Below are 25,837 nucleotides of genomic sequence, written 5' to 3'. Positions count from 1 at the left end.
AAAAACAACCTAGGGAAGGGTTTATTTTAGCTTACAGATCAATGCACAGTTCATCATGGCAGGAAGTCAGGGGAGCAGGAACTTGAAGCAACCGGCCGTTTTATGTCTGCAAACAGAGGAGAGCAGTGACCATACACTGTTTAGTTCCCTTTCCGCACTCACCTATGCCAAGACCCTAGCTAGGGAATGGTGCCACCCACAGTAGACGAGTCTTCATATGTAAATTAACAATCGTACACAAGCTGGCCGGCTTATCTTCCAAGTGATTCTAGATTCTATCAAGTTGGCAATTAACACTAACAAAGTATATGCAAGTGTGCATGTATGCGTGTGTATGTGCAAGCGTGTGTGTGTGTGTGTGTGTGTGTGTGTGTGTGTAATTGGAAGAATGGGGGTTAGAAAAGAATTGCTACTTAATGGCCAGAGAAAGGAACTGAAAGTAACTAAGCTCCATTTTACTCCAACTTAGCTCTTCCAGCCCTGTCTAGGCATAAATACTGCAAGCCCGCCCTCACTGCTCCAGACATAATAGCCCTGCATGCATTCCAACACCACTAACTTGCCTGACCATCTACTCTGCGCCATGTGCAGAGCTAGAAGCGGGGGATGCTGAGTACTAGCACACCGGTCCTGTCCTCAGGGTGCTCCCAGTCACTAATGGGAAGCCGATGACAGGACAGGAGGGATGTGTGGTGGTGCGACCACAGCAGCCTGGGCTCTGCAGCTTCACGCTGGCCGAGACTTTAAGCAGGTCTGCAAAGATAATCTAGATTTCAAAGGTGAAGAAGTGAGAACAGTCTAGCCCGAAGGCACGCCATGTGCTCTCTCAGGGCTTAAAACCTAGCGAGTGTTTCAGAGAATCGACAGTTGGCAGGGGTGGCTACAGGGTGAGCCACTCAGGGACGGTGGCCAGTGCTTCATCCGTCAGGCCTCCTTCATTGTGCCAGATCAACAAAACATCCTTTCTCGATAACTGTGTCTGGTGTGATGTTTGTACCAATAAATAACACACACAACATGTCAGTTTCATGTATCGAATTATAGCTGTTTATAAACTACTCCAGGGTGTGCGATCTGTGGTCCCCCTTCTTGTCATCGGAGGCCTATAATTTAGAGCTTGCACTCTCTGAACAGATTGGTCACACAATTTTAAAGTCAAATCGAGGATGGAGATGGATGGAACAGCTGGAGTAAGAGGAGCAGCCTGGGTGAGGGGAGTATCTGGGCTGTGGGAAATAGCTGGGCTGCAGGGATATCATATTTCCATCCCTGCTGTGTCTCCCTTCTCTGGCTGCAGCCGTCTAAAACTGGACGCTAACCTGAGCTTGAAAACTTACCAGTTGAGAAGCTGCCAGGCACCCCTGAAGGCTAAAGGGCCCACTTTCTGCCACCCACGCAGAATCTTGCATTTCACAGATGGCTGTCCTTCCAGTCTCTGTGGGCAGTGGCTTTTCTGGTCTGGCCCAGGAGACTCAGAGCCAGGTGGACTCAGAGCATATTGTCAGAAGTGTCCAGGTCGTTGAGGGGAAGCTGGTCAAAGTAATTACGGGAGCTCCTGATGGGCAAGGAGGCCTCTGCGGGGCTGATTGTGTTTCAAACTCCAAATGAGAGGAGATCTCATGCCCCTTGACTGCCCTAGCACTGCTGAGAAAGTGCCAGCCAGACCTCACTTCCCCTCAGCATGGAAGGCAGTCACACAATGGGCCTAAGCTGCCAGGATGCTCTTCTGGTTCAACAGCCTGTGTCGTAGGGGCGGGGGAGGGAGGACACAGGAGGGCTGGAGTTCTCTTTTCTAGCCTGACACAGGAACACTGGGCATAGCAGGGCTCCCCTTCTGGGTCTGACTGCTCTTCTCCACAGTTGTGCCTGAGGAGAGAGCTGCAGCCCAGCCAGTGACAAAGAACTCACTATCTCCCTTAATCAAAGCAAGGGGCGGGGAAGAAGGTTGCTGGGGCTGAGGGAGTCAGGCTACCACATCCCTTTCTCCAACCTCAGTGACATCCTCCTTGACTAGCTTCTACACTGCCAGACATCGCCGGCATAAAGGAAGCCCCTTTCCTTCCAATTTAAAAACATTGGCCGAATCTCCTATAGGCCCAGTGTGGGTCACGATGGCTGAAGACAGTTTCAATTGTGTGTTGAGTGGAATTTTCTTCCAGCCAAATCCGTGATCTGCCAGGCCCAGGGTGGGAAGAACTTGGATCCAATTTAAGTGCAAACATTATTACGTTTGAAGCATTTGGGAGATCTGGGTAGATTACACAAAGTAAAAGGTAGGGGCTTCCCCAGCCCGGACTTCTAGGACTCAGCCATCAGCACAAGGCCTTGAACCCTCCCCCCACCCCATCACTTTCCAGTTCAGAAATGCACACCGCACTTCCATTTTTTTCTCCAACTTCCTCCCTGTGTGCTGTCGTCTCTGTCAGCAAAGTGTCTGGAGAGCTCCCAGGTGACTTGCTCTTGTCTTTCCCTGCAGATTCCCAAGGAGGTATGTGAGTATGGCCTGGACAGAGGTGGTCTCCACTGGGTAAGCAAGGGCATGCCCGCCTTTGACTCCGTCCTGCAATGGAGACAGGCTCTCCCGTGGCTACTCTTTTGATCTGGTGAGCTGGTAGTCCTGAGAGCCAGTGAAAACAAGTGCAAGCCCCACCTGTCAGACCTTTGGGAAGTGAACAGGAGTGAGCCTTGCCCCCATATGAATTGTGGTTTGGTCTGAATAAGGCCATTACTGCGTACCGTAGGGACCTTCTTGTCTGGCCACAGGAACAAGTGCTCTGGTGTCTGATTAGAAAGGGAAGTGCCAACTTCACCCTCTGCTCTGGCTTGTCCTATGCTCCTCAGTAACTCACACCTGGCTTAGAATCCTATTAGTAGTGTTATTATTAGGTTCCCTCTGACCTCCTGAGCCTTGTTCACCGGTACCACCCACCTCAGCGGGCTGAAGGTGGGAGCCCGGAAGCACCCTGAGCACTCTGGAGACACCCAGGGCATATCGGAAACATACCTGCATGACCCCACAGGAGAGCACAGTCAGCACAAAGCAAGGACTCAGAGTTTGCTGGCCCAGGGTCATCTCTGCTGCAGCCTTGAAAGTCTAAAAAAAAAAAAATCTCAGTATACAGGCTACATCCCAGCAGGTTATAGCAGCATCCTGGGGTCAGGAGAATACAAGCATCGGAGGTTATAAACAGTCCCTCGACTCCAGTGAGGAGCCATGACTGGGTTTTGACCTGGAGTCAATTGCACTGATCACGCAGTAGCCTGTGACAGGCTGCTGGCTCTTTCCCTCTCGCGGGCTCTCAGCTTGACCAGGGTGTAGATAGTGAGGCCCAGTCTGTGTTCCCAGCTGGCAGACTACTGGTCTTTCGTGCCCTTGGGTCACAAATGCAAGCTATTTATTGTGGAAGGGACAGACAGGGTGTGTGGTTCTGTGCACTATTCTCACACTGGAAAATCATCTAAACCAAACCCGAGTTAAGCGCGGTTCATGGCATGTCCCAGCAGAGATGATCCATCGATATGAGTGTGGGGTCCTATGTATGAGTGCGAGAACTTTCCTCGAGAGCATCCACTGTACCCTTGATGCAGATCCTGTGATTTGCAAGTGTCAGAGTTTCTGGTCAAACTTGAACTTGCCTCGGGATCTCTGGAGGAATTGTTACATCACGAACCATTGGGCCTCATATCTATAGCATCCAGCTCTATGGGTCTGGGGTGAGCCTGACTCTGCACACACCCCATCCTGCAGGGTTCACCTGCTGACTTTAGCCTCACACTTCGAGAATCAGCCTTGGTTGAGCCCGTTTGATTCCAATACTATCATAGTCACTGAGTTATGTCAGGGGAAGATGTGAAAGTTGGAGACCCCCGGACACATAAAGACCCCACACCGGATGGGGTCTCTGATAGCACAGAAGAAACCCAGCTCTTACCTCAGTGACTCCAGGTCCCACTCGACTAAAGCTTCCTAAACAGGGATTCTTTGGATTCTGTATTCTTCCAGAAACTGTTTGTCGTTCCCCAGCCAAGCCCAGCTGTCAGTTGGCTGCTTGTCTTCACTGACAGTACCTTCTCCCATGGGACTCTTTCCTCCTTCATTTCTTTCCATCAGGGATACCAAGAATGACATTCAACTTGTTACCCTTAGATGTTGGCTGTGGCCCAGCTGATGCCCCAGCATGCTTGTGCCAGGGTGTATACATTTTCAGAGAGAATTCCAAGCATTGTGGCTGTCCTAGCTGCCACCTGGAAGGGTCCCTGAGGCATCATAGCCAGGACAATGATGGGGTGGTGGGCACAACAAGGGGTCCTGCTTTTCTCCCCTGGTCAGCAGAACTGAGATTCAGAACTTGTGGCCATGCATAGACACTGGCCACTCCAGGGTGGGTGTTTTGGCTCCTGCAGCTTGCATGCACCTGCCTCTGTCGTGGGCATTGGGTAAAGATTGATGGTAGAGACACGGGGCTCCGGGGAGGCTTAATTACAGCGCTAACAATGTTGGCACCTGTGTTTTCGGAGCAGTCTGCAGCCAGTAATTAGCCTGTGTCACACGCTGGCAGCGTCCTCCCACTCTTCACAACAGATTTATGGGAGTATCTTGCCCTCCCTGAGGAAGAGTCCTGATCCCCAGGAGGCCAGGAGGGACCCAGAACCAGGCTTGGATAGCTGCCTCCTCTGTCTGTCTTCTTCAGAGCTCGGTCACTTTAGTTGCCGTCCAGGGCACTTCCCTTGGGACCAGGGTTAAAATTTCCTTCTTCAGCCTTGAACTGGACTCTGAGGGTCAATGCTGCTCTCACAGAGACAGCTGCAGAGTCTGGTTGCTGGAATCATGAAGGGAGATATGCAAAGGCCACACTAGACACCCCAAGTTTTACCCTTCATTTAACTGGGGAGAACTAGAGGGCAGAGGGGCTGGTCAAGGTCATGGTTAAGGCTTGGCACCCAGGAGTCACCCCAATCCACCTGATGGTTGAGACACAGCGAGCTAGCTTGTGACTGGACTGAGCCTTCCGATTCTTACACACTAGGTGCAGGGGGAAATCCCTAATTCAACAGGATGGACTGAACTCCAAAGACAAACTGACTCTGTCCATTGCTCTGTGCAGCTGGAGAGACACACGGATGCTCACCTGGGCCAGGATTTCTTCCAGAGCCACCAGCCCTCTGCCCGCTCCAGCACCTACATGAACCTGCGTGAAGTGTCCAGCCGGGTCCGGCTGCCCCCAGGACAGTACCTGGTGGTGCCATCTACCTTCGAGCCCTTCAAGGACGGTGACTTCTGCTTGAGGGTGTTCTCAGAGAAGAAGGCCCAGGCTCTGTGCGTCTACTTTGTGGGGGATGTTTTCTGAATGAGGCCACAGGTGGGAATGCAGCCTTGGGGGGCACCCATTGCTGAGGCACCTGCCCCTGTATCTAGAGGATGTTTGGAAAGAAGGACACCCAGTGTCCTACCCTGTGTGTGTCTCCTGCTACCTCCACTTCACTAGGAATTTCTTCATCAGAAAAGTCAGGGCTGGGAGACAGGGCATCATCAACAGCCTATTGACCAGCTGTCCTACTGCCTGGCAGAAGCTGATGAGATCTGGGGCAGGAATGTGCACACAGTAACACATACTCAGTATACACACCATATAGATACACACTAGTTATACACATTACATGAAACCAACATACTATATATACACTAGACATATATACAACATATGTACCATCTATGCATTCCCTCCATACTACACCATATACGCGCTATAGGGAAACATATACACTTGTATAGCATGCACGCTGTGTATATCACGTATACACACAACACATGCATCAGAAACATAACATACAAAACATACGTATATTATTCATACCATATCATATATACACACCACAACATGTGACATGCACACATACACACACTACATACATAATACATACCACATACTTCAATACCATGCAGTATGTATGTATACCATGAATACATTACTCTCTCTCTCACACACACACACCGCACATACTCATTACACATACATCACACACAGAATATTTTCATAGACATCCAGAAATTATATACATATTCCATGTACCACATACCACGTGCACCAAACACATGCCACACTGCAAATCCTAATGTACAAAACATACACTCTGCCTACCCCCCTGTCATGTACCCACCCCCATACTTCACATTCTCCATGAGGCCAGCAGAGGACATGGTGGCCATGAGGTTTCAGAAGAGAGAGCGGAGCCCCTGGGGTGAGATGCGGAGTGTCTCAGGACTCACCACGCTCAGCATTCTAGAATTCACCAGGGAGCAGAGATCCTCATCTCTGGCGGAAACTTCAGGGCAGGTCGTGGTTGGGGCAGTAAAGGGGGAGGATTCCTTTTAGGGGTTCAGCTACACAGTTGTTTTTTAAAGCAGGAACTGAAAATCCTGGGTGTCAAATCAACTTCCCATTAGAGGAAATTCCCTCTGAAAGAACCCAGCCATTGGCTAAACTTGCCTTTTCATGTTTAATTCACTTCTGTCTGAATTTCAGGGAAATTGGGGATGCTGTGGCTGGAAACCCGCACGAGGTATGTTGTCACAGTACTTTCTCATAGGGACCACCAGCCCCAAGGAATGATGCGGAGACTTAGTACTAATTATGAAGGCTTGGCCTTAGCTTAGGCTTGGCCCACTAACTCTTATAACTTAAACAAACCTATTAATCTACTAATTTATGTTCTGCCATGTAGCTTTTTACCTCTCCTTCATTCTGTATGTCTGACTCCCTCCATGTCTCGCTGGTGTCTCTCATGTGTGCCTAGATTCAATCTCCCCCCACCCAGTTCCTCTCTCTCCAGGGAGTTCCGGCTAAACTCTTCCTGCCTAGCTATTGGCCATTCAGCTTTTAATTAAACCAATCGGAAGGCTCCTTGGCAAAGACCTGTCTTCATAGTGTACAAAAAGATTATCCCACAGCAGTGTGCAATCCAGTTATGCCAAGCTCTCACACTACTGTGTAGCAGACATTCAAGTTTCTTATTAATTTAATGGAGTTCTTTATATATTGAGATTAGTAACACTTTTTGTTTCTCTGGGACATAGTACTATAGTGTCTAAGAAATGACACGAGCATCTGTTCACTAGTCTACACACACACACACACACACACACACACACATACACGGACATGTGTGTATGTATGTGGGGTGTGTGTGTGTGTGTGTGTGTGTGTGTGAGTGTGTGTGATATCTTTCTGCTTCATGGGAAGGACCCAGGGGTGAGGGAATGTCTTTACCTGACACAGGTCTAGCTCCATCCCTCTGCTGTTCACCCAAATGAACAGCTGTAAGCAGCTGCTACTCAAAGTGCCCTCTAGTGGCTGAGCCTGCTGTCCTGGAATGGACGGCAGTGGGATAGATGTGTTCTATTATTGGGACTAATCAACTGTGTAAGCTGGCGTTTCTACAGATGAGTGGGAACATCCCACCTGAGGATCCACCTGCCTGGGGCTTGGGATGAGTTTATCTGGCAGGAAATGCCCTGTCGCCTGCCTCATCTTCCTACAGTTAGTCTATCTGATGTGACTGCTCCTCAGGTCGGCAGCCCACTTGTTAACCTTCTCCTTCCCCGAACCACTAGGCCCATCCTGGGCTTGGGTCTCAGCAACTGTGCACTAGCTGCAGACGGGAGCTCAGCTTCATCACTCCTGGGGTCTTACCATGCTCGCTGTGGGGCACAGGGACACTAGAGGAGACACAGCATGTCAGGGTAGACAGTACAGAATCTACAAGTCTGTTTTGGTTTCTGTTAACTGAACCAGGCTGGCAGGGGCTCAGTTCTGGCTATCACTGGGGCTCTCTGTCTCCATCTCCATGTCTTAGGGTTTTCTGGAGCCTCAACTAACACAAAGTCCCTTTCAGCTATGGGTCTGCCTTGGCCATTCTGGGATCTGATGACACGTTCCTTCACAGGCTGCTACATTTATTTGGCTTGTAGCTTGGGAAAGTGCTAGCCTTCAGACAGAGAGCCTTCTGTGGTTTCCAGAACATGGCAATGGAACCATGCGAGGGATTCTAAGTCCTGGGACTTCCAGCATATTCTAGTTCACAGAATCTTTGATTCTCTTTCTCTTTGTGGCCACCTCTGTCCCAACATATACATACCACACCACAAACACATGACTTAATGCACATACTGTACACACATACTTACCATACTTCACCACATCCTCACCATAAAATATACCACATATGCTACTATATACACACCACACACATGCATACCCTATACCACACAACCACATAATCACCACAAACATATACCATACATGCATACTATATACACATCACACACGTAATATATACCACAATGCTTATCAAAAACATCATATCCCACATATTGACTCCCATATACCTACCATACAGACTGCATACTTGCACATACACATACCATGTGTGTATATTATACACTTCATCATAACGTTACACATCCCATGCATGTATAAAGCACAATGACAAGACTTATGCCACACACATACACAGAATATACACACACCATACCCGCCTGTGTACACATGGCAGTGGTAATGTCTTCGTTAGACTCAGGACTTTGCAGGAGATAGGAAGAGCCGTGGCCTTCTGGAACTCCTGTGCCCTCACCTCGAAGTCATGGACAGTGAGATAGACAAGCAAAGGGCTTGGCTGCCTTGTGAACCAGCCACTCTCCATGTTCAGATGTGTGCCCTTGAGCAGGCCTGCTAAGAGGGTATCAGCACCCAGGTTAGTCACGAGACTCCTCCCTTGTCCTATTGTTACCAAATGTTTCTACACACGTTCTGCCAGGAGAGTAGACACTCCTTGGGCAACACATTGTTTGAGACACTGCAAAATCTTGTTCAACGCTCACTGTATTTGCTCACAGACCCAGGGAAGCCTCCAGTTTGCCCCAGATAATGGATGAACAATTCTGAAGCTCTTTGTCATTGTACAAACACATCCTCCCATTCTGTGTGTCCCAACAGTCCCACATCCAGCGTACGGGTCCCCTCATTGGCAGACTGTCTGATGCAGACACCATCTGTCCATATGTGTGCACTAGATTGTCATGTATGTGCCCGAGGAGTGGTCTTGCTATGCAGCACAGGCTGGCCTTGAGCTCCTGTTCCTCTTGCCTTTGTCTCTCAGAGACTGGGATTCGAGGGCGCACTGCCTCACTTGGCTCTGCCCTTTAAAATGCAATTTCATACCTTTTCTCCCCAGAATAATAGAATATTATGCTCCATCTAGAATTTATGGGCTCGCCACTAGACTTTAAAGTACATGAACAATATAGCGACTTTCTCTCCTGTAAAACCACTTTAAATCATAAGTGTGAAACTGTCACCTTTTCCTTATAAAAGAAACTGTGTGTGTGGCTTTTAGTTTTTGCATCTTGTGGGTGATGGCAGCATCAGTGACCTTATGTGAGAGCCATGGAAGCTGAGATAATAGGATGTTGTGGGTGATGGTAGCATCAGTAACCTCATGTTAGAACCATGGAGGCTGAGAGAATAGGATGTGTGGGTGATGCTAGCCTTGGCAGCCTTGCAGTAGAGCCACAAAGGCTGAGAGAATAAGATTTGGGAGACAGGAAATCTCATGGCCTACCAGAATGGGTGTGTTTTTACTGTACAAATCTCCAAGTGTTGGTTTGTTAATTCTTTGAGCAGTCTCTGGTTGTTACTCTAGAGGACGGCAGAGAAGGACATTTGAATCTTGGTTCTATCATTATATTAAATCACAGTGTAATCTTGTCTCCTGTCACTTAGCTGCTTATTTTTGTGTTTTAATTCTATATTCTTTAGCAATGTATTTAGATAATATATACCCCACTTCTCCTCTCCAACTCCCCGCAACTTCATCTTCATTTCTTTCTTCTCCTTCCCCTGCTTCATAATCCACTGAACATGATCAGTGCTGACCATAAATAGGAGCCAGGTCACTCGTTGGAGCATGGGCAATCTACCATGGCCCCACGGCTGAAGAAAACTGACCTTTCCTCCATCAGCATCCATCACCTGCCAAAACCTTCTCAGTTAGGGGTAGAATCTCACACACCTCACCTACCCACACTGGCATGTTGTGCAGGGCTGTGTAGGGAGATCACAGCTACCGTGAGTTCTCATGTCTAGGAGACACCACTTTGTAGCCATCCTCCCCGACCTCTGGCTCTTACTATCTTTCTGTGATGTTCCTTAGCTCTCTAAACCTCCATTTCCCCATCTGTGAAAAGTGTATAGTAATGAGATGACCTCACAGCGTGGCCACACTAAGTCGCAGGCAGTAGGTAAGGACGACATCATTCCCGCCACTGTTAACTTATGACTATAGCATCATCAGGCTATCTTGGGCCTTGTGTACTTATTCTAAGGGTTTTGGAAGAAATCAACATGGTTTCTGGAGACTCTTCAGGCTGTCTGGGAAGCTTCGGCTTTTCCGTTCTGTTTGGTGATGACAGTCAGGGATACTTTGGAAAGCATTCTGTCAAAGGCACCATAGAATGCCTGGTGATTTTCAAAGGACTGACACACATTAGCTCTCATTTCATTTTCAAGATGACACTATGTAACAGTCCTACGTAGGTGACACTTTGTATCAGTCCTGGGTAGTTTGATATTAGCATTGGGAAGTGAGAGCTTGTCTGCAGAGATAGGTTCCAGCAAGCAACCCGTCTGTATTTTGAGCCTAGTCTTCTGGCTTCTGGTTCTGTTGTATCTACTAGGTTGTGGTCTTAACTCCATTTTAGACTTTTTCTTCTTTTTTTTTATGACTCTGCAAAAAACACATATGAACAGCTTCACACTTTTCATATGATTTCTGGAGTTCAGATTCCTATGAGGTTGTTGGCAAAATCCTTAGATATTCTCCAGACCCAGCCTGAGATTTCCTTGTGTCTGTTTTTGTTGTTCTCTGAAAGTGATTCAGGGTTGAAACCCGAAATTCAAGGCTTAGGGGTTTGGAGAGATGGTTCAACAGTTAAGAGTGTATACTCCTCTTGCAGAGGACATAAATGTAGTTCCCAGCGCCTGGGCAGAGTAGCACACAACTGCCTGTAACTCCAGCTTCTGGGGCTCTAATGCCTCTGGCGTCTCTGGGCACCTACACTCACCCACAGACACATGCCCCTCCCCACACATATAGATAGTTAGCATTAAAGTAAGTCTTCAAAGAAGAGATTCAGGGGTTGTAGACTCAGCGAGCAGCTCTGGATCAGGTATGGCAACCTGGTGGACTGCCAACCCTTTGGGTGGTTCCCTTCCTTACCACCCACCTGAATTCATGACTTATCTGTGGCTATCAGAGAACACTGCACCCAAGGCAACTTTTGTAAGAGTTTATCTGGGCTTATTGTTCAGGAGGAATAAGTGTCCATCCCAGCAGGCAGGCATAGCAGCAAACAGAAGCCATGCCAGCAGGAATAGGAAGCTGAGAGCTCACCTCTCCAAATGCAAGACAAATCAGAGAGGGCAAACAGCAAGCAGAAGGAGGCTTTTAATCCCAAAACCCACCTCCAGCCTCCCCAGGCAGCCCTACCAACTAGGAAACAAAGGTGCAAATGCCTGAGACTGTGGGCGACATTTTTCACACTACCGCATGTCCCCACTTAGCGGGAAGCCTGGCCCAGCCCAGTCTCACAGTAGATGCTAAATGGCTAATGGTGGCCTGGGATTCTCCTTGTTTCACCCCACAGCTCCTGTTTTAACTTCATCACTGTTGTCCTTTCCAGCCACATCCGTTGGACGTGGATGGAGAAGATGAACACTTTGGGAGCCTGTTTGAGGAGTTCGCAGGCAAGGTGCATGGAGGGCAGGTGCCTTGTGTGCTGGGCAGGAGCAGGCTCGGGTCAAGTTTATCTGCATTCCCCCCGGGCTGCTGGAGCACAGAGGGTGGAGCTGCAGACTCTGGGGTTCCAGCCTGTGCCTATCATGTGTCACCTCACCCTGTCTCAAGTTGGCAGGCTTTTCCTGTGTTTTTGGGAGAGACAGGGTAACTATTGTTCAGAGGCCACTTTTCTTCCTGCATTGACTGACTTGAGAAAATAGAAAAGCCCAATCCCCGGGTCTCGCCAAAAGCCTTTCACTTTGTAAATTGGTCCTGTCAGATTGGGCCTCTGACTGGAAAGCCAGGGCAGCATGACCTCTTTAAATCGATAGCCTTTGGAGGTGGAATTGCCCAGCCTCAGTAGGAGCCTACTCAGTTAACCTGCTCTGGGAGTGGAGACACAGCCCCGCCCACTGGAGACCAGTGGTGCTGTGGGATCTAAGCCTGTCTCTGGTGTGTGTATGAATATGATTGTGGTTAGGGTATGCACAGCTGTCCCTGCTCCCCTGTTCCTTCTCCCCCTGTCCTGCTGCCCAGGGTCCATTTTTGGTTCTAGTCATTTAGCAGTCATAAGTGTGAGCTCACCCAAGACCAAGTGTATCCCCACTGGCCTCATAGAAGTTTGGGATCCTGGATGGGTCATAAGGTGCTAAAGAGACCCCAAGAAGGGAAAAGCTATACTTCCTACCTCACTTTTGCCATTGAGGCTCCAAGAGCCTTTCTGGACTTAAATGGAATGGAAGCCTGGTGCAGTGGTCTGTCATTCCAGGAGTGTGGGAGTCTGAGGCTGGAAGCCCGCAGGAGCTAGGAGTTTGGGGACAGCCTGGAATATATGGTGAATCCTCTGTTGGGAGTGGGGGAGGATGAGGGAGGAATGGGAAAACACAAGACATACCAGACACCCTTGCAACAAAGCAAAGCAACCCTGCAAGCAGCACTCTGTGTGGCCACTGACACGCACTCCCACAGAATACATTGCCTGGCTTTAAGCTGATGCTCAGGCCAGCATTTTTCTCAGCAGAGGCTTGTTCCCTCAGCTGCCAAGGACCCATGTTTTTTGTTTTTGTTTTTTTTTTTTAGCACATCCAAAACACCAGAGGAAAAGCACTGTTGTTTGTAGATTTCTCTCCAAATTTGCTCTCTCTCTCTCTCTCTCTCTCTCTCTCTCTCTCTCTCTCTCTCTCTCTTTCTCTCTCTCGTTGAGGGGCGATGGAGAGAAGACACAGGCCACTATGCCCCCCTCTGTTAGTAAAGTGACAGAGGGTTAAGGTAGTCCAAGGTCACAAGGTCTCATGGAGGTCACAGCCAAGGTCCAGAGTGGTCTCTGAGAGCCCCATTTAATTCCTGGTCAAGGAATGAACTTATCTACTGAGAGGTTTTTTCAGAGGGGTCCTGGGTGTCAGTCTAGAGCTGAGCACCCTACACCCCAGGGAGACCTTTGTGCACTTTTGGTATCAGCTCTCCAATGTCAGGACCTGGTTGGGGGGTACAGAAGGACAAGAGCGATTGTCTAGGTTGGAACCCAGCGCACAGTCCACTGCTTCTGCTGCGCCCCTTGTCCCTTGCCCTACCTGAGGTCTATCTGGGTGTTGAGACATGTATCTTCTCTCTGGCTCAGTGTTCACACCAAATACACCCGGGCTGCTTCATTCCCTGAATCCGAATTCCATCCTGAAATGTGCTCCTCTATGGAATAGCAGCCCCCACACCTGTGGGAAATCTGGTACTTGGTGCCTGTGAGCCCCAAGCTGTTATGGTACGAGGATACAAGCCATTGTACGTCTGTGTGTATGTGTATACACACACAGTGATTAGCAGTTTCTATAGCCATGGCGCTTTAACTGTAGCGTGGATACAGTTTTGTTAAAGGTTTAATGAAGCCACACATCAGGCATGAGGTACATCAGCACTAGTTACCACTGTCACTACTTGTCACACTCTGCCCTCTGACCAAGCAAGTCCCATGAAACACAGAAAGACGCTGCATTGGCAGCCTTCTGTGGAGCCGGGTGCCAAGCTTGTACCGTGGACATTTCTCTGTTTTCCCCACTAACTCTCCTGTGCTCTTCCGGGCTGTTGGACACCAGAGGGGATGGGTAGGTTGAGTTTCTAAATAACACACACTTTGGAAAATCAAAGGGCGGGTGGACGTATAGTCTGCCTGAGGAGGGACCCTCGGCATTAATTGGACACCATGAAATAGCTTGTTGGGTCTGACATAATTCACATTTGGGCTCTTTCTAGGATTCTGAGATCAGCGCTAATCAGCTCAAGAGGGTCCTGAATGGAGTGTTTTCTACACGTGAGTTCTCCCCGGCCAGAAAGTCTGTGGGCATCCAAGAGAAGTGCCAGGTGGGGCTAAGAGAAGGGGCAGGCAGAGATTGGCCAGAAGTACCCCAGGTAGGGGAGGGGTCCAGGCTGCCTCTGACCTTAGAGATCCTGACTCTGTCTGGTGAGGCTGGGGAGGAGGTGGCATTGGAAGAGCTGAGACTCACAGCTGGGTACTTTTAAGTACCCAGACCTGACAGGACCAAGAATCTTGACATCAAATGCAATTATTTGTATGTCCTGAGAGCAAGGAAGCTGGGCTGGGCTTGATTTATGTGACACTCTTCTACAAATGTAATGTTGCCTGAAGACACTTTATGGTGCTTCTTTGGGGAAGTAGCTGGGAGGGGCGATTCTGACCATTCTTGTCTATACTCAGTTGCCTAAAGTTTCAGACTTCTTCTAGCCTTGGGGACTGCCCAGGTGTCCACCTGCTCCCCAAGGAGGGCAGTGCATCCTGTTTCAAACCTCAGTGTCACTGAAGCCAGCATGGAGCCAGGCACTTTCTGCTCTGGTCCGGGCATGGTCAGGGTTGAGTCTTCGTCTGCTTGGGTGATGGGCTCTCACTCTAGCTCAGAGACAGACAGGGACCCGAGCAGTGTCCTGGGGCTCAGAGCTCTGCCCTAGCTTAGGATAGGCCTTCAGTTCTCTGCTCTGCTCTTGCTCCTTCTATGGCTTAAAGCAGATAGGAGGAGGGGCTCCAAGGTCTTTAGCACCCAGGTGAAGGCAGAGGGCAGGGATGTCTGGAGATCCAGCAAGACTCCTGTGGCTTAACAGTGACAGCTTCATTGAACCTCTGTGTGTTGTGACTAGGGAGCCAGGTGGCCTATGTTTAAAACCCAGCTCTGTTCCCTACACAGGTCAATGACTTTGAGCAAACTGTAGAAGCTCCTGGGTTTATTGATCCTTGGTTATAAAATGAGGATGATGATAACATCTGCCAAGCAGGGATCAGATAGTGACAGGGAGACCCAAGGAGGGGCTGGGGTGGGGATGGAGAGAAGGTGGGCTTACACCAATATCCTGGTAACAGAGGAGAGCTGTTTTAGTAAGAACTCAGCATGTTTTGCTTCCCATACCACAATGCTCAACTAGTTCTTGGTTGCGAGTAGCATCAATATCACCAATTGCGTTTCCATTTGATGGCAGGCAAAACTAAAGCTACAAACATAAATCTGTGGGCAGCAGGGCTGAGGTTCAGAGGTTCAAACACAAGGCCAGTGCTGCTCAACACTATATCCCTGGCTACCAGGAGGCTGGCGATATCTGTCCTGAGCCTCCCACAATGCTCTAACAGTCTCCATTGAAACTGTACTCTCTTTGATAGTCTCCTGCTGCCGAGATCATTTGTCTTACCTGTCTTCAAACAAGCCTGACTCCCACCTTCTTTTCTTTTTAAATATTTAGGAACAGACATGAAATTTGATGGATTCAACATCAACACTTGCAGAGAAATGATCAGCCTGCTGGATGTATCCGTTAAATGTCACATCTTTTTTTTTCTTTTCTGTTTTAAAGGCTCCTCTACCTTTTTCCAGTAAGGAGGGAGGGGAGGGGAGAAACTGCGAAAAGAAGCATACTTACTGATCATGTGTCAGGAATGGTGTTTGAGTTTTAAAGAAAAATGCATCGTTTTGTAAATTGTCTTGACCGTACTTGAGACTATCTCCCAATTATTTATAAAAAAAAACCAAGATATTTAATAGTCGAGTACCTCAAGTTATGGAACTTAGAGACAGCAAGTGTTTTTTGCCTTCCTCCTTCCTCCACACTATGTTAAGCACAGTGCCCCCACCTACTGGAATTTGTCCAACTCTCCACCCTCACCAGGGCCCCTCCCTGGCTCCCCTCATCATTGTATGAGCTTTGCTTAAGACTCTCAACATGGCCCTTGGGTCTCCACTACCAATAGTTTAGGATTATGACACAAGATAAAACCTATTTGTTCTCTCTGATCTCATCTCCTATTGAAGAACGGTCTTTTTAGTGTTTGCCAGAAAACTATTACACAAGACCTTAAGCTGCATGGCTGACAAATAATAGACATGACATATCTTACAGTGTGAGGTGCTGGGAAACCTAGGATCAAGACACGGCAGACGTGTCTGCTGAGGGCTTGTCTCCTGGTTCCTGGCTGTAGCTTCACAAGGCAGAAGGGGTTTCTCTGGAATTACCTTTATAACAGCACAATTGCATTCATGAAGGGTACCCCTTGGTGACCCAATTACTTTCCAGAGGCCCCATTTCTTGATCCCTTCATACTGGGATTAGATTTCAAGACATGGATTGGGGGGGGACCTAAACACTCAATCTATTATAAATGGGTAGGAGTTTTCATTGATGAATAGAGAAAACATTATATGCATCAAGGAAATTCTATACGAAGGTACAGGGCACTAATGGACCAACAGCATTTCCTTAAGATTTGCCTGGGACAGGTCCAGGTGGCCATTCTCCACTTACTGGTGGTGCAGATGAATCCTTTAGCCTAAGGAGGCCTGCTTCAGTTCTTAGGGTCTCATTTATGATGAAATCTGGTAACTTACTCCAGGAGCCTTTCACCAGTGCCAGAGAAGGCAGGAAGAGTGACTTTACATATGGCAGTGTCTGTGTAAAGTTATAGTAGTGGGGGGTCGCCAATTTCCGTTCACGTCATTATTGATAGATAGGTGGTGCTGTCTAGTGGCCTCGGAGCTCCAAATGACCACTAGCCAAATAGTGCTGGAGCCCTTCTGCCCTTGGTCCCATGGAAGTGGGATTAATAGTTCAACCCGTGGTTAATACTTCAAGTTTGATTAATAGTTCAGAATGTGATTAATAGTTCAAGTTTGATTAATAGTTCAGCCTGTGATTAATAGTTCAAGTCTGATTGACTTTGCCATGGTTAGGGTCTTGGTTTCAGAATCATTCTCATCAAAGCTTTCTGGTGATTTCAACTCAGATTCAGATTTGGCTGTAGTTACGCACCCATCATTCCCAGTGGCACCGTATCTCTCAGGGCTGCTGACTTGCTGATTCTGTCTTCTTTTGGAGTCTTTGCTTTTCTCTCCCCATTTCCCTTTACCCCCATCCCACCCAACCACCAAGTTCCCAATTTTTGCCCAGCAATCTTGTCTACTTCCAATATCCAGGAGGATAACTATGTTTTTCTTTGGGTTCACCTTCTTATTTAGCTTTTCTAGGATCACAAATTATAGGGTAAATGTCTTTTATTTATGGCTAGAAACCAAATATGAGTGAGTATATCCCATGTTCATCTTTTTGGGTCTGGGTTACCTTACTCAGGATAGAGTTTTCTATTTCCATCCATTTGCATGCAAAATTCGAGATGTCATTGTTTTTTACCGCTGAGTAGTACTCTAATATGTATATATTCCACACTTTCTTCATCCATTCTTCCATTGAAGGGCATCTGGGTTGTTTCCAGGTTCTGGCTATTACAAATAATGCTGCTATGAACATAGTTGAACAAATGCTTTTGTACTATGATAGGGCATCTCTTGGGTATATTCCCAAGAGTGGTATTGCTGGGTCCTGGGGTAGGTTGATCCCGAATTTCCTGAGAAATGCCACACTGATTTCCAAAGTGGTTGCACAAGTTTGCATTCCCACCAGCAATGAATGAGGGTACCCCTTACTCCACAACCTCTCCAGCAAAGGCTATTATTGGTGTTTTATATTTTAGCCATTTTGACAGGTGTAAGATGGTATCTCAAAGTTGTTTTGATTTGCATTTCCCTGATCGCCAAGGAGGTTGAGCATGACCTTAAGTGTCTTTTGGCAATTTGAACTTCTGCTGAGAATTCTCTGTTCAGATCAGTGCCCCATTTTTTAATTGGGCTGATTAGCATTTTGAAGTCTAGTTTCTTGAGTTCTTTATATATTTTGGAGATCAGACCTTTGTCTGTTGTGGGGTTGGTGAAGATCTTCTCCCAGTCAGTAGGTTGCCTTTTTGTCTTAGTGACAGTGTCCTTTGCTTTACAGAAGCTTCTCAGTTTCAGGAGGTCCCATTTATTCAATGTTGCCCTTAATGTCTGTGCTGCTGGGGTTATACATAGGAAGCCATCTCCTGTGCCCATATGTTGTAGAGTACTTCCCACTTTCTCTTCTATCAGGTTCAGTGTGTTCAGATTCAATATGGGGTGGTGTTAAAATCTCCATGTGTGGTAAAAATGCCTGTGCAGAGTAAGAAAGATGGCAAGCCTATTAAGATGTAGTTCATATTTAAGAATATGCTTAGTTGGGATGGACACGTCATTCCGTGGCTTTTGTCAGATTCGGAGTTGTGCAACCATCACCACCTGGTTTAGAACACTTTCCCACACCCACTTAAATCCTGCACTATCATTAGCAGTCATTCTTTGTTCTCCCAATTCTCATTCCATCACAGCTACTACTACGTTGTCTACTTCTGTAAATCTGCACATTGTGGACATTCGTCTCCATGGAATCCTACAACAGATGGCGCTCCCATTAGCATGGTATCTCAAGTGCTAGAACGTAATCGGAGACTGCTCATTCATTTCCTGGCTGTCCAAACCCGAACCATCACACAGAAACTATAATAATTACAACATTGTTTGGCCATTGGTTCATGCATATTTATAGGTAGCTCTTATATCTTAAATTAACCCATTTCTAGTATTCTGTGTCGTGCCAGGTAAGGTTCCAGTGGGCATCTTTCTTCTTCTGCAGCTACACAGTGTTTCCTTGACTCTGCCTACTCTCTCTATATATCTCTTCCAGTGTGGCTATATGCTGCCATACTATAGGCCAAAGCAGCTTTATTCATTAACCAATAAGAGCAACACATATACAAAAGAATATACCCTATCACCAGAATACACATCAGCATTCCCTCACCCGTGGAAACTTGAAAATGCCACTGCTTAACTCTCAGTCTTGGAGACCCTGACCAATAGGTTTATCTAGACTTTGGAACAAGCAAAGATTCACGTTATGTCTTCATTGCCTATCAGGTATATACATTTAGAGACGTTACTAAATGCTTGGGCTATTAGGGTCTTTTTCTGGAGAAGAATAGAATAAGAATATCTACTTTATGCAACCATTGTGGGGGTGATAGGAGATGCAAGCATAGAAAGTACCAAAACTCGGAGTGCTGTTTCCCTGAGCCCAGCACCCTGCCAAGAATGGTTGTTTGTGTTGTAGGGAGGATGTGAGCTGTGGTCCAGCCAACATCCAGTGCTCTGTGGAGACGGGTTGTTTGTGTTGTAGGAAGGCTGTGAGCTGTGGTCCAGCCAACATGCGCCACTAATCAGAGATACAGTCCAGACTGGATGCTCTGACAGGATGGGGATGTGAGTCAGCCTTTCACAGCTTTAATGAAACACCTGAGAGGATGGGCTTGTAACAGCAAAGGCTCCTTTGAGTCCACAGTTTGGGCTGTTTGGACCTATGATGAGGCAGCAGAGAATGGTGGGGAAGAGAACTGTGTACCTCATGGTATCCAGGAAGTAAAAGAGAGAGAGGAAGAGGCAGGACCCAACATCCCCTGCAGGGGCATGTCTCTAATGGCTGTGTTGTTCCACTAGACCCAACTCCTCAAAGCTCCCCCAACCCACTCCAAGAGTGCCATGCTGGGCACTGAGCCTTTATCAGGGCGGACCTTTAGGTGTCATTCCAGATCCAAACTGGAACAGAGAACTTTGCACAGTTGGGTGCAAACTGGGCTCTCATTTGGCTGTCTAACATACATGGGGAGGATTGATGGCCTATTCTGTAAGACAGTGCTGTTTATTGGTTGGTGTGATTGGTGATAAAAGAGACTGAAATTTATGAGGGTAAGGACAATTTAAAACCAAAACCCCATGTCTAGTCCAGCAGTCAGTAAGTATTCTTGGAAGAAAGATAAGTCGGATGTGGAAAATTCCAAGGGCCTTCCCAGCATGCATACCTTTTCTGGTTTTGTTATAGCATCTGAGAAGACCCCCGTGGTTGCAACACCTCGTAATTTTTTTTGACATTCTGACAATATTAATGTGATTTGAATGAGAAGTTGCACTAATCACAGAAATTTTAGTCTGGAAGTGAGTGTATAAACCATGTAGCTCTACCGGCTGACCCGGAGATAATGAGGGTGTGGTGTTAGTCAGGGTTGTCATTGGGAGCTTTTGGGTTGCTGCTTTGTTCTTCACTCCTACCTCTGTGCCTGGCCTCTGGGGTGAGTAATTGACCTTCTAATTTTAATTCCCACCATCACCCCATTGTGTGGCTTGCTTCAGACATGGAAGGAAGTCAATTAAGACTTCAAGGCACTCGCTTAGCTCATAAGAGGAAGAAATACACTGATGATTCAGGGTTTGTGCATGTTGGCCTTTAACCAGCTTAGAGTGACGGGACTGGAACCCTGGGACCCAAGGAGCTCAAGACACTCTGGCTGAAGATTCGCAAGTATCTGGTAACTAGCACTTTTCTCTTCCTCTCTTGAGAGAAGGGCATATTTCTGGGCCATGACCCCTTTTCTCCTCTCTGACCCTCTATAATGCTTATTCCTGGAATACTCTAGATCCTAGTCTGTTAAGACTCTGGTCAAAACCACCTGAACCTGGGCACATTGTTCAGAAGGGAGCCGGGAGGCAATGACAGTGGGAAATATTGATGTCCGCCTCTCTAACGATAGCCCCCTTCAGAGGACAAAGTGCTACCCTGACCTTTAGCTCTGTTTTTCCTGCTCGGGAACTTCTCCGAAGATGTCAGTGCAATCTCTTTAGAGCACATCCTTAGCTTCCCAAGAGAGGGGTCGAATGGGAGGAAAGTGTTGTCCAGGGCTGTGCTAGTCTCCATGTGTGATTTCTCTCTGGCTTCAGGAGATCTACCAGGAAATGGACCACAACCGTGTAGGGACCATGAATGCCCATGAGATGAGGACAGCCCTTAAGAAAGCAGGTGAGGACTCGTCCTGTAGAAGAGGCCTTCTGACCCAGGTGTGCCCAGTGTAGATAGCTCTTCTCATGACAGTGGCTAAGGGTCATTCCTGAGAGCTTTCTTACACTGGATGCCAGCGTGACAGCAAAGCCTTGCTGGGGTCCATCCTGTCCAGGAAGGAGGAGACCACGGTGCTCTGTATCTTCCTGTTACTGAGTCAGGCAGTAACAGTGGTGACAAGGTGTGGGGCTCCGCAGGGGTCCAGAGACACAAAGCCCCTTACCCTTTCTACCTGTCCTTTCCTGTGGTTGTGTAGCCATGGGTATCCTCGGGTTGAGCTGCTGTTGGAACTGGGAGGGAGCTGGTGGGACATCCCTAAGAGTGGAGAAACTTGTTGGCAGGGCATCTCCCGGGCCTCCTCGGAGGAGGCAGAGTAGTCCTGACTTACAGATTTACACAGAATCCTGGAGGGCCCCTGTGACACCAGTACCTTGAAGCTTATGAGGAAAACGCTAAGACCTTTGCGTCACCCATGACACAGTCCCTCTTGGCCACCAGGTTTCACTCTCAACAACCAGGTCCAGCAGACTGTTGCCATGAGGTATGCATGCAGCAAGCTTGGCGTGGACTTCGACAGCTTTGTGGCTTGCATGATCCGCCTGGAGACCCTGTTCAGTAAGCCTTGGTTTTCTTTAGCCTTGCTTCTTTCCCTCAGAGACACAGAGCGTTGCGAGGGCCAAGCTAGGAGACGAGAGACCTGACAGTGCCATTGGAGCCAGGGGACTAAGGAGGTATAGATGGGATTTTTATAACTGTGATACTCAGGAGGAAGGGGAAATAAACACTTTAGGGGCTACAGATGTCTGGGTTGGTCATACCTAAGGGCCAAAGTTGCTTTTCCTTGGAGATCTGAAGAATGCTGTCCTGATTATTGAGCTATACAAAGTCTCTAGGCCAAGGCACTGAATCTCTTAAGGGTCCTGTGTTAGGAGCTTTACTGTTATTCACCTGTATGCCACCATGAGGGTCATTTGAGAGAATGTGCCACCTTCCAGGAATAGGGTGGGCTCCCTCTAGAAGGCAGTAGCTGTATTCTTCCCTTGCATCTTGGGATGCTGTTATCTTTTAATCGGTAAGTTATCTTCTTAAGGGAGGGGGCCTTTCTTCCATTGGGAGAGTGCAGGGTGAGAAACCTTAGGGGCAAAATCAGCTGACCAGAGACAGAGCTGAGGAGCTGGACTTTCCACAACCCACTCACCAAAGAAATGCCAGTTTTTTGGCTGAGTATCTGAAAGTGAAGACCCAGAGGAACCATCTCCATTGACAACTTGGTCCATCCATTCAGTCTGGGAGACACCTGCCATCATGAAAACTCATCCTGACTGCTGGTCCATGGGGTTAATGAGATCTGGAGGGCGGGGGGGTGGGGAGGAAGCTGTGGTTTGGTGTGGGCTGACCAGAGACAGCGCTCTGATGATCTAAAACCCAGAAACAGACCTGACCAACTTCCTTCCTTGTCTGGTGTTTCAGAACTGTTCAGGCTTTTGGACAAGGATCAGAATGGCATTGTCCAGCTCTCCCTGGCTGAGGTAAGTGACTCAAGGCTTGAGGAGCTCCTGGTAGACAAAACTTTGAAATCCCTGGACAGAATAGGTGCCAGGCTGTGTTTATTTCAACCAATCAGCTTATTTCCATGGAAACCCCCGCATGGTCTATGGTGGGCGTGAGGAGAAGGAATGGGGCAGTCTCTTAAATCTGTTAAGCATTTTTGTTAATTAATATAATTTAATCAAGTGCCTCCCTCTTGCCTCTTTCATCCTTTTCTTTATCTTTAAGATAAAGTAGTAGCCGGCTGTATGGAAAGCCATTTCAGAGAGGCAGACTGTTGTTAACGTGGGCACACTTGTATGTGCGTGTGTGTCTGGTGGGGAGCAAACGTAGTTTAAGATGTCTGACTCCTGAGACTTTTGAGTTGACATATAGGAGGCACTGGAAGCCAACAATGGAACTATAGAAAGGGGGCTGTAGAGCAAATCAACGAGTGTTCCTGCTGTGCACAAGCCACACAGCCTCTGTGCCGAAAGCACCCGTCACTGTAAGGGGCACACTCTGCATAACGGAGGCTCTCGCCAGGGGGAAGGCAGTGTGGACATGACCCAAGGGTCCAAGTTATGAGGCAGCATTGGCTTCTGACCTGCTCCTGGGACGGTGGAGCTAAAATACTTTCTTTGCCATGTTAGAGGACCGGGTTATTACCCCCACCCCCTGCCATGTTAGAGAATTGGGTTATTACCCTCTCTGCCATGTTAGAGGACCGGGCTATTAACCCCACCCCCTGCCATGTTAGAGAATCAGGTTATTTCCCTCTCTGCCATGTTGGAGAACTGGGTTATTACCCTCCCCCCCATGTTAGAGAATCGGGTTATTACCCTCCCTGACATGTTGGAGGACTGGGTTATTTCCCTCTCTGCCATGTTGGAGGACCGGGTTATTACCCTCCCTGACATGTTGGAGGACCGGGTTATTACCCTCCCTGACATGTTAGAGGGCTGGTTTATACCATCTGAGTCCAGTTACTTTTTGTTTTCCTTGTGAATGGAAATGATAATGATTATTTCCTATGATTGAGGAAAAACTTTCTTTGTAACATATCTGTGGATTCCTGTAGATAGCTGGAGACTAGTGTAGTATGGAAAAAGTGTTCCTGTAGAATTATATACACAGGTACATTTAAGAACATATATGCACACACATATAGAAAATACAGATATAATTACAGAAACTACACATACATATAGGAATGCATACAAATATATATGAAGTATAGACATAAATGTAGGAGTATATACATAAATGCAACATATAGAGACATAAAAATAAGGACTATATAAGGATATATATATTTGTAAAGATATATATGTATATGAACACAATTGTCTTTATGGGCCTTTGGTTCCAGAATCCTCCTAAGATACTTTGATGCATCAGACCTTTGTATAAAATGGCATAGTGTTTGCATAGGACCCTTGCCCATCCTCTTGTACACTCTAAATTCTCGCTATACTGTGTTGATGGTGGCTAACGGAATGCCAGTGCTGGCCAAAGAGCTGTGCACTGCACTGGTTAGGGAGTCTATGACAAGGAAAGAAATTTGGTCCTATTCAACACAGATGCAATTCTTTTTCTGATGAGCTTTAGCCTGTCCTTGAGTCACGGGCATGGAACCTGCAGTTATTACTGCAACAAGACCCATTGTGCTCACCAATACACCTGCTTTTGGAAGCCCCTTTTGGGTGTAGAGCTTTTTCCAAGTCATGCTTTCTGGAGCTTCTGAGTTGGGAGCTAGTGACTGTGTTAAGGGCTTCTTGGGAGTGAGGGTGGCACTGGTTGGAGGATGGAGCTGTGACAGGTGGTGACATACAGGGCAGGAGGACTTCTGTGGCCAAGGCCCACTCCCTATAGGCTATGCACTGATTTTGTCTTTTCGTTTGCAGTGGCTGTGCTGTGCGCTGGTCTGACCTGGTGCTTTGGACATCAACAGCTTCCCTGCCTTCTGCTTGTCTTTTTGCAATCTTATGAACACATACCCTCAAGTGACATTTTCTGATTGTTGTATTGTCCCAGCTAATCACTGTTTCTGAGACACTGGTCTGTCCCAACAGAGCAGGCTGGGGAGCCCCAGATCTCTCAGCAGCACAGAGCTATGAACTATTTGAGTTGATCCCAAGGCCCAGTGGAAGGAAATCAGCCAGTTAAAGTCATGGGCCAGAATGGTTTCTGCCTCCCTCTAGAGATGGGCGATGGTGTGGGGCAAGCTGGGCTTTTCATGCGATGGGAAAAGATATGACTCTAAGCTACCAGAAGGCTGAGAAAAGTGGATGCTTTCTTGGAGGAGAGTCCTGCTGGAAGCGATGCTGCTTCTGCGGGTCTTTGGGGAAAGAGGTAGAGTTTTAGCTGTGCCAAGTAAGGCTTGACAGGCATTTCTAGAGAAAGTATCAGATGGCTTTGAGAGCTTAAACTGGGCTTATGGTTCAAGATGTGAGCCCTCGGCTTCCTGCTCCTGCCACGGTGCCTTCACTCCATGGTGTTTTGTCACAGCAGTAGAAAAGTGACTAGTACAACTGTCTACGCACTGAGACATGTTGACTGTGGTCTCAATATTCAGTCCAATTTCAAACATCTCCATAGTCACGGTAACCCCAAAGCACTAAATTATACAGCTCTGTGTCTGGCATACAGGGCAAATGATGACATCATTTGCACTTCAAGGGACTGGGGTAACCCCTCCCCAGCAGCCTGCAGTACACATGGGCTCCTTTTGGGGAGCCTCCAATACTGCCTATAGGTTTTATCAGCATATGTCACCTGCTCTTGGTGTTTCCAGTGTCCTGGTGTCTCCACTGAAACTTGGGCGTCATCTTTGCAGCCTACTCAGGGGTCCATGTAGGAACCCCCAGCTCTTCTACACATTTCCTGGTCTTTGACTTTTCTCCAGATTCTCATAGTCAAGCTCTACAGCTCTGCATTCTCTGTGCTCAGAAACTCATCACGACAACACTAATCTTTGTCACCCACACAGGATATAGCCAAGATTCCCAAGATGATGGTAGCAGTGAGTTCTATAAATCCCAAAGCCTGGGGAAACAGTTCCTGAGTGGCCCTTAGGCATTCTTTATAGACACTCTCATTTTAAATGTATTTCTATACCCTGTTGTCTTCAATGTGTGGCATCTTCACCTTGAGGTTTGCTCTTGCGCCAGGGCAAAGAGCTCAATTTGCCTTTACCAGC

The 25,837-nt window shown here is 47.6% G+C and overlaps 1 protein-coding gene across 1 annotated transcript in view; it reads left to right on the top strand.

The window, feature by feature from the left end:
• The window catches only part of Capn8 (calpain 8), a 73,201-nt gene extending 48,635 nt beyond the window's left edge, over positions 1–24,566 (top strand). The window contains exons 11-21 of the mRNA XM_005348931.1: positions 2,477–2,488; positions 5,106–5,317; positions 6,525–6,561; positions 11,738–11,806; positions 14,077–14,134; positions 15,568–15,632; positions 20,513–20,581; positions 20,991–21,069; positions 21,607–21,723; positions 22,579–22,637; positions 24,543–24,566. Of these exons, the coding sequence (XP_005348988.1) occupies positions 2,477–2,488; positions 5,106–5,317; positions 6,525–6,561; positions 11,738–11,806; positions 14,077–14,134; positions 15,568–15,632; positions 20,513–20,581; positions 20,991–21,069; positions 21,607–21,723; positions 22,579–22,637; positions 24,543–24,566 (801 nt within the window). The remainder of the gene's footprint in view (positions 1–2,476; positions 2,489–5,105; positions 5,318–6,524; positions 6,562–11,737; positions 11,807–14,076; positions 14,135–15,567; positions 15,633–20,512; positions 20,582–20,990; positions 21,070–21,606; positions 21,724–22,578; positions 22,638–24,542) is intronic.
• The last annotated feature ends 1,271 nt before the right edge of the window (positions 24,567–25,837 follow it).

Source organism: Microtus ochrogaster, chromosome 6 (genome assembly GCF_000317375.1).
Source record: "Microtus ochrogaster isolate Prairie Vole_2 chromosome 6, MicOch1.0, whole genome shotgun sequence".
Taxonomy (NCBI): domain Eukaryota; kingdom Metazoa; phylum Chordata; class Mammalia; order Rodentia; family Cricetidae; genus Microtus; species Microtus ochrogaster.
This window is presented reverse-complemented; position numbering and strand designations above follow the sequence as displayed.